Source organism: Dipodomys merriami, unplaced genomic scaffold, assembly GCF_024711535.1.
Source record: "Dipodomys merriami isolate MVZ:Mamm:240054 unplaced genomic scaffold, mDipMer1.0.p SCAF_24, whole genome shotgun sequence".
In the NCBI taxonomy this organism is placed as follows: domain Eukaryota; kingdom Metazoa; phylum Chordata; class Mammalia; order Rodentia; family Heteromyidae; genus Dipodomys; species Dipodomys merriami.
The window spans coordinates 7,859,150-7,868,181 of record NW_027203826.1 but is presented as its reverse complement, the minus strand read 5'-3'; the positions used below and the strand labels follow the sequence as shown (position 1 = coordinate 7,868,181).

Sequence of the window (9,032 nt, the reverse complement as noted above, 5' to 3'; positions counted from 1 at the left end):
GAAAAGAAAGGAATTGCTCAAAGTTAGACGCTGGGGGGGTGGGGGGGGGGGAATTGGGGGGAGCTGTGGAGAGGGGGGGACGGGCAGGGAGGAGGGAGGACTTGGGAGGTTCGGGAAGGGAGGGGGGAAGTGGGGAGGAATTGCTGACCTGGGACCAATTCGCCTTGCACCCACCTTGGGGCAGCCGTGGGCAACTTCCAGGGCTTTCTGCCTTTCTGCTTTGCTCAACTGCGTGAGTAAAAAGCTTCCTGCCCCCACTCCAGCTTACGCAATGCGTTTCGAGCGGTGTGGGGGGGGTGGTAAGGAAAAAAAGAAAAAGAAAAAACCCGTGGGGGGGGGCGGGGGTGCGGGTAAGAGAGGCGGGAAGAGAGGCATGTCATCACGTAAGCTTGGTTTTGCGCATAAAAGGAAGGTCTCTTCCCCGGGCCTTCAGTTGTCAAACTCCGAGCAGCCCACGTCAGGAGCACGCCCAGGAACTCCCGCTGCGCCTTCTCCGGCTCTCCAGCGCGCAGCCCGACGCCGCCCGCGCCGCCTCTGCCCGCCCTGCGCCCCGCCCTGTGCCCCAGCGCCCTTCGCCCGCCACCCGCCAGGATGCTGCTTCGAGTGCTGGTGCTCAGCGCGGCTCTGGCGCTCTGCTGCGCAGGTGAGTTCCCCTCCGCGGTGCCCCAGACTCCCTGGACTCCACTCCTCCGGGTTAGCGCGCTCAGCCGCCGGGCAGTCCACCCCAGCGCTCCCCGCTGCTTCCCCCGAGGCAGCCTTACACAGATTGCACTCCTTGAAGGTTTGGCCCCCAGTTGCCAAACGTAGCTCGTGGACCACTGACCACTGGCAACTCATGGGCAGAGACTGCCAGCGTTGTCAGTCGCTGTCAGGTGGTCGTGGTGATGATAGACAGGGCTGATCAGTATGTGGGAAATGTCTGTGTGTGATGGCTTTAGTACAAAGTGTCATGGTTTTAAATCCCCCAAGGAGTGCATTCCTGTCCTAGCATAAGAAAAAAAAAAATTAAGTAAACTATTTCGTTACGATTACTTTTTGCCTTAAATTTTAACTATTGGGTTAGACCCATCCGTTTTAATTACGAAAGTGCTACTTACTTGAGATTCTTTTTTAAAAAAAAAAAAAATGCTGATTTGAACAACTAAGAGGTGGGTTGCGGGGAGGGGAATTAGTGTGAAGGTCAGGTTGAATATTCTGTTACCTGTATTTAGAAAAGGAGGTTAACATTTTTATATTATAAGCATCATTTTTTTTGGAGGCAGGTTTAAAAAAAGTTCTTCCTCCACGACTGTCTGCAAATTTCTCGAATCCGTTCTTGTAAGGTTGACCCATAGAGAGTCACATGATTAAACGTTGAAATCGGGATGAGGAGTCAGGTGATTCACATGCTGTCCTTACTGTTATTGTAGCAAATCCTTGCTGTTCCAACCCATGTCAAAACCGAGGCGAGTGTATGAGTGTAGGATTCGACCGGTATTCCTGCGACTGTACAAGAACGGGATTCTATGGGGAAAACTGCACAACACGTAAGTCATTCTGGGGGTTCCTCATTGGAAAGGAAGCTACATAGAATTTCCATTTTATTTATTTGCCTCGAATAAGAAGCCCTGTTAATGTCTCCCTTCTTTTTCCTCTCTTTGTACAGCTGAATTTCTGACAAGAATAAAATTACTTCTAAAGCCTACTCCAAACACTGTGCACTACATACTTACCCATTTCAAGGGAGTCTGGAACATTATCAATAACATTCCTTTCCTGAGAAATTCAATTATGAAATACGTTTTGACATGTAAGTACAAATCTCTAAGATTTTTCAGCTTCTTTTTAAAAGGCATTATAATACCAGACATTACTTAACTTAATCAAAACATATATTTCTAGTCTTCAGAATGACTTTGAATAGACATTTGTACTTTGCCTTCTATCTCAAAAGCTCAAAATATTGGCATTTGTCCCATGTCCTTTGGATAGCTCTGCCTCACAGAAATCTGTCGCGATCCTTCACGCAGCCAGCCTTCACTGATCTAGGCTCTTTGTGAAGAAAGTGTGGTCCCTTGCTTATTCAGCGTTCATGCGCCATAGAATAGTTCCAAAAATATAGTACCCATTAATTAAATATTTAATTTGGATTTGACTCAGCAAAAACTTAAATCTGTATAATTCTGAACTAAGAAAAACACAGACTGTGGGAATGTAATATCCTTGTGTTCTACCACTTGAACCATGCTTCCTGCTTGGTTCTGACTAATTGTAAATAAAATTCTCTTGTGTTTGTCTGTCCCTGCTGGATTCAAACCAAGATCCTCAGATCTCAGCCTTCTGAGTATATAGGATTATAGGCAGGAGCCACCAGTGCCAGGTTAAGTGTAGTCATTTTAAATCAGAGTATCTTTGTTAGAATTAATCTCTTTGCCATATTCTGCATTTTATAATAAACGTGTTTTTATTGTAAGACTGACTTGTTATACTTAGGGGACTAACAAACTCTTTCCTTAAAACTTTCAGCCAGATCACATTTGATTGACAGTCCACCAACTTACAATGTGGATTATGGCTACAAAAGCTGGGAAGCCTTCTCTAACCTCTCCTATTATACCAGAGCCCTTCCTCCGGTAGCTGATGACTGCCCAACTCCCATGGGTGTGAAAGGTAAGCAAGAGGAATAAGTAGACTTGTTAATCAGCAAGACTTGGATTGTAACCTGGAAAAATTCGAGTCTAAAGTGCCATTTATTAACACCAATGTAGTTTTTTGTTTGTTTGTTTTTGTCTTTACTAGTCATAGCCTTTTTAAAGATCTTAATCTATATAAACAGTTACATCAGAGTAACTGACAATGTGACATAATGCACTAATAGTCCTAAACTAATAAGCAGAATTAAAGTCCTAAAGTGTATTACTGCTAACGTGGGCAAAATTACTTAATAAAAATGTGTTCTGCACTATCTTTGGACTTCCATTTACTTTATTTTCTCATTACCTTTTTCAGGAAAGAAGGAACTCCCTGATTCAAAAGAGCTTCTGGAGAAAGTTCTTCTGAGAAGAAAGTTTATCCCTGATCCTCAAGGCACTAACATGATGTTTGCATTCTTTGCCCAACACTTCACCCATCAGTTTTTCAAGACAGATCAAAAACGAGGACCTGCTTTTACCAAAGGACTGGGCCATGGGGTAAGATAGAATCATGAAATGCTAATATTTTTTGCCATACCATATTATTCATCTTTATTTTTAATGTCATTTCTACAAAAAAACTTATTAAAGCTTAATAAAGATTTTTAACTTGCTGCTTTAGTAAAATGCACACATACATATATATTCTCATACATGGGTACAACACACAAAGATACAGGTATTTTGTTTGTGATTTTCCTTGTGTTTTCAGTTAAAAGTTAGGCATTCCAAGATTCTATGTCTTCTAAGACATTTTTGTGCCATGACTAGGGTTATAAACAGTATAAAGGAAGATACCTGCAGTATTATTATCCTTTGGATCTCACTAACATGACTTCAATTGATAATTATATTTTGCTTAATTTTATATGAATAATTATCCTTCTTTTTTGTGGTGCTTGGGATTTAACTCAGAGAGAGCCTTGCACATGCTACGCAAGGGCTCTCTTAGTGAGCTATATCCCAGCCTTTGTTTTCAAAACCACTTTTTAGACATATATGACTATAATGAAGTAGTTATATATTTACATTTCCGATAGAATACAAACACTTTACAAAATAGCCATATATAGTCTTATAGTTCTGTAGTCTTGTAGTTCTGATGAATAAGCAGAGATTTAGTATTTAGTGGCCAAAAAAACCCATTTGTTTTATTGAATATGAAAAACGTTAAAGACAAATCAAAATTTACTGGTGGATTATATGAGACCCTTTATGTAATATTGTTCATCAGCAACAAATTGACATTTTTCCATCCTTTTCTAGGTGGATTTGAGTCATATTTATGGTGAAACTCTGGACAGGCAGCACAAGCTGCGCCTTTTCAAAGATGGAAAAATGAAATACCAGGTAGGTTGCCTGTGACCGTTAAGAATTAGTCATGGTTCACCATGTACATCTATATTTTAACATCACCCATGATAAATTTTTAACCCTTCATTATTAATATTGTTTGTTGTCATTTATTTTTTTAGGTAATAGATGGAGAGATGTATCCCCCCACAGTCAAAGATACTCAGGTGGAGATGATCTACCCACCTCATACCCCTGAGCACCTGCAGTTCGCTGTGGGGCAGGAGATCTTTGGTCTGGTGCCTGGTCTGATGATGTATGCCACCATCTGGCTTCGAGAACACAACCGAGTGTGTGATGTGCTTAAACAAGAGCATCCAGAGTGGGATGATGAGCGCTTGTTCCAGACTACCAGGCTAATTCTCATAGGTGAGCAAGAAGAGACAAACAGCTAAGGAAAAAAAAACACCTCTTCTGCAAAGAAGGCTAATAATCAAGCTGTGGCTTTCACTATATTTGCAATCAGAGCACATTATGAATGGGAACTCATGCCCTCTTACTTGAGTCCATGAGCACAAGCAGACTGAATTATTTTTTTTTTATATTAAGGGGGTGGGAAATCAAAGTGAGAGCATAATAAAGTAACCAAATTACGTTTCACTTGCTTACCAGTTTGTGATTGGAACACTAAGGTGTTTTATTTCTCTTTTGTGCAATAGGAGAGACAATTAAGATAGTGATTGAAGATTATGTACAGCACCTGAGTGGCTATCACTTCAAATTGAAGTTTGACCCAGAACTGCTTTTCAACCAACAATTCCAGTACCAAAACCGTATCGCTGCTGAATTTAACACCCTCTACCACTGGCATCCTCTGCTGCCTGACACCTTTCAAATTGATGACCAGGAGTACAACTTTAAACAGTTTCTCTACAACAATTCCATACTAATAGAGCATGGCCTTACTCAGTTTGTTGAATCCTTCACCAAGCAAAATGCTGGCCGGGTAAGCACTGGTACTTAAAAAGTCAAAAGAAATGGCAGTAACTTGAGAATTTCTTCTGTCCCAGAAATTATTTCTCTTAGATACTAAAAGAATAACCATTTATTTTACTAGTAAATCATTTTCTCGAAATAAGAAACCTGAAAGATTATTTATGAAAAGCCTGACATGTTAGTGCCCAGTTGGTAAAAACAATCTGTAGCTGTACCTTAAAAAAGTAGATATTTTGAAAAGTTTTCAGGCGTTTTCCAGATTGTGGAAATAAATATTTCAAGCTTGATTATCTGTTTGATCTTTATCATTTGGAAAGACAAAGTAGTTCTAGTGTTCCATCTTAAGTTTAGCTCCTCTTGAAATGTATACAGGGGTCTTTGTAAGAAATCGTTTAAGTCCCTTCTCTACCTTGTGCTAAAGAAGGCTTGTAAAGCAGAAGAAATAAATACGCCCCAAAGCCCTGTTTTACAATTGCATTCATTCCCCACAGGTTGCCGGCGGCAGGAATGTTCCTCTTGCTGTACAGATGGTAGCCAAGGCTTCCATTGATCAGAGCAGACAGATGAAATACCAGTCTCTTAATGAGTACCGGAAACGCTTTTCACTGAAGCCCTACGCATCATTTGAAGAACTTACAGGTGAGAAGCACTTTCTAAACTTCCTCACAGAATCAAGGGTCAAATGGAAGCAACAAACGGAAAGAAAAGTCAATGAAGGGAGTGAATGTTTTCCTCCCTCTGTGAATTCTTACCTTGCTCTTGTATTCTTATATTGCTCTTGTCTTCACCTCTGCAGGAGAGAAGGAAATGGCTGCCGAATTGGAAGCCCTGTATGGTGACATTGACGCTATGGAGTTGTACCCTGCCCTGCTGGTAGAAAAGCCTCGTCCAGATGCTATATTTGGGGAAACCATGGTAGAACTTGGAGCACCATTCTCCTTGAAAGGACTTATGGGTAATCCTATCTGCTCACCTCAGTACTGGAAACCGAGCACTTTTGGTGGAGAAGTAGGTTTTAAAATCATCAACACTGCCTCCATCCAGTCCCTCATCTGTAATAACGTCAAGGGCTGTCCCTTTACTTCATTTAATGTTCAGAATCCACCCCATGCCAAAACAGTCACCATCAATGCGAGTGCTTCCCACTCCAGACTAGATGACATCAACCCCACAGTACTATTCAAAGGACGCTCCACGGAACTATAGAAGCCTACTGATCATATTTATTTATTTATATGAACAATTACTTTTAACTTAATTATTTAATAATATTTATACTCAGTGCCTTATGTTCCCTTAATATCTGTCACAGGAAAGAGCACTGTTGTTGTTTTTTCAGAGCAAGAAAGATACATGTCAAGATTCCTGTGTTACGTTTTTCTTTACTTGAATTTCCACGTTTAGTATGGTTTGATAAGGATAAACGCAAAGATGTTTGGAAACTTAAATGCTATTACATGATGACAAAATATTTGTCATTATTTCCAACCTACCTATCATGATATGTTAGATGAAATTAAGGGGTTGTGGGAGGAGAAAGAAATTTGGGACATTTGCCTGTCATCAAAAAGCAAACAGTTAAGGGTACAAGTACATTTTTTTAAATCTATATTTAAATCATACTCTACTATAATTTCATGGTTTTGTTAAAGGAGCCTTGAAATAATAATATGGAATTTCTAAATTTATAGGGTAGTAACACATTTGAAAGTTTATTTTATTTCCCAGACTAAAGTAAGTAAGCTTGTACCCACACTGATAAAAGGAACTATTATAAATAGTATAGATACTATAATTGCTGCTTTAAATACAGTGTGAGAGATTTTGTTTTTTCACCAAGAGTGAAAATCTATTCAATGTGACTGTTACAACTTCTTTTCAAAATCAAAATGCTAGTGCATAAATGTAGTGAAGCCATTGAAGTCTTATTTCAGAGTGAAAATATTTTCCATAAGGAGATTCCACAATTTGTGCACATGAATAGTAACAAGTAAAATCTATAACATCAAATGATTTTACATTAGAAATAATGTGTAACCAGAATTCTAAATTGAAGTTCAAATTTGGGTATAAGCTTTAGAAGACTTTCCTATCTTTGAGTTCAGGCCTAGAACTCAATAGGTTTTGTAATTAAGTTAATAAATTGAACATACATATTTTCCCAGCTTATTTGCTATACAAGATGATTTAGCAGTCCATATCAGAGGGCAAAAAGTAGCAGTGGCCTCATAGAAAGCTTCTTCAAAATGTTTAAGTCTCTTTCACACTGGAATCTCTTAATAAGCCAGTTCAATATGTGCATCTGAATCAATCCTAATCACTTGCATTGCTGCTCCTTTGATTTAAAAGAAACTTTGTTTTGATTAATGTGCTTTTTTCATTTTGGTTTCCTGATTTTGAGGTCAGAGATCTTCAATCTTTACATTGTATTTATATTTCTTACTTGAACTTTTACCCATTTTCAGGAAAGCTTCAGCTCAGGACTCCTCTTAAAAGGAATAAAAGAAAAAAATAAGACCTTTTCTTAAAAAATAGTATTCACGTATTTTAAATGAAAGACATAAACAGTTTATTTATAATTTTGACTATTTGTACCTGAGGATCATACAAACAGGCGAAGAATTGTTAAGGTATTCCCAACAGGAAGAAAGTTACATTTCTGTTCTAATGAATTCCTTTTTTATTTAAGAACCCAAATCAGTCAGTGAATCATTCTGGGTAATAATAAAACAGAAAATAATAACTGATGATAGATTTCTACATCTCATTGTCAGCTGACATTTTATGGTACTGTATTCTACATAATTATTTATTAAGGATTATTATTTATGTTTAATTAAGTATCTTTGTATATAAACTGTATTTAAACCTACAATCATTGATTTTTTTGTTCATGTCAAAATCAATATTTTTTGTGATTACCTCTCTGAATTTTGTAACCTATAAAAATTAAATTAAGACTGATGGATAAAATGTAAGGAATCTAACTTTGGTAGATTGAGACATTTAAGGTCAGAATTCATTTCCTTGATATTTACTTATACATCAATCACAGAGGACAATGTCTGATTAACTTAAACATGCCCTAAATAGTGACCTGTTATATATTTTTGAAGGCCCTATTAATTACTCATTAACTCATTCAAACACGATCTACTGAAAAAATACTCTGTACAAATACTATGGGATTTGACATATTCAAATCAAGCATTGATTATGAACAACAAAATTTATGTAAATAATTGAAAGCATAATGTCAAATAAGTTTTTAGAAAAGAAACAACTCAGGAAAATTTTTCTTTAAGATTTTGTGTATTGAAGACATAAGGTTAAGAACTAGTCAACATTAGAAAAGGTTGTATAGGTGTCACATATTTGTTTTTTGTTTTCTGTTGGTCTTGGAAAAATAAATCAACTTGATGGTTACAAGACAATCCTGCTGACTGAAGCTGGTACTCAGGTTGTGTGTGAATATTTCGATGCCTCAGACAAATATGTATTTAAGTTACCTTATGTAAAATAGAAGCCTTGAAACAAATGCCTGTTTATTTTTATACTATTTATGTATTGAAAATCTTCTGAAAATAAAAGTCGTCTGTTTCTATATATCTTTGTCCTTAATTTCTCTGAAACGTGTCCCTAAAAAATAAATCATGACATTTGTTCTCCTATATATTGAAAGGTAAACTAGGGACTAAGGATGTTGCTCAGAGGTAAAGTGCTTGCCTGGCTGGCTCATTCAATCTCTGTTTTCTACCCAACATTGCAAAGCATGCAAATAAACAAACCAAGTTGGCTTGGCCCTCCATTCAGCCCTCCATTTCCCCTTAATTAAATGGCTCAGCCCTCACTGAAAAAGGGCTGAGAAAACATGCTACAGGAAGATTGCAAGAGGCTTGTTTCCATTGCTCCATTTAAAAGAGAAAACATCATAAAAGGCAAGCGATAAGATAAATGTAACTAAGGAGGTACAAAATTTTGAAAAGGAAGTTTTTAAAAAGGAAGAGATCATACTGAGTTGGGCAAATCTTTGATACTTTGCACTTTGATTTCTTAACTTTTGACACTCTT

At 37.9% G+C, this 9,032-nt stretch overlaps 1 protein-coding gene across 1 annotated transcript; it reads left to right on the top strand.

Moving 5' to 3' along the window:
• Window positions 1–456: 456 nt before the first annotated feature.
• Ptgs2 (prostaglandin-endoperoxide synthase 2) lies at window positions 457–8,552 on the top strand. The gene is made up of 10 exons (XM_070034246.1): window positions 457–643; window positions 1,410–1,526; window positions 1,646–1,789; window positions 2,506–2,649; window positions 2,989–3,170; window positions 3,939–4,022; window positions 4,148–4,394; window positions 4,685–4,971; window positions 5,453–5,600; window positions 5,758–8,552. Exons 1-10 carry the CDS (start codon window positions 592–594, stop codon window positions 6,165–6,167), a joined length of 1,815 nt encoding a protein of 604 aa, XP_069890347.1. The 5' UTR covers window positions 457–591; the 3' UTR covers window positions 6,168–8,552.
• Window positions 8,553–9,032: the final 480 nt, after the last annotated feature.

What these genes read in the sequence shown, in the direction of transcription:
- Ptgs2 (XM_070034246.1), top strand. Translation starts at nt 592, where the DNA reads ATGCTGCTTCGAGTGCTGGTGCTCAGCGCGGCTCTGGCGCTCTGCTGC. An exon ending in AACTCCCATGGGTGTGAAAG is followed by an intron (nt 2,650 to 2,988) that starts GTAAGCAAGAGG and finishes TACCTTTTTCAG; the next exon opens with GAAAGAAGGAACTCCCTGAT. An exon ending in CCAAAGGACTGGGCCATGGG is followed by an intron (nt 3,171 to 3,938) that starts GTAAGATAGAAT and finishes ATCCTTTTCTAG; the next exon opens with GTGGATTTGAGTCATATTTA.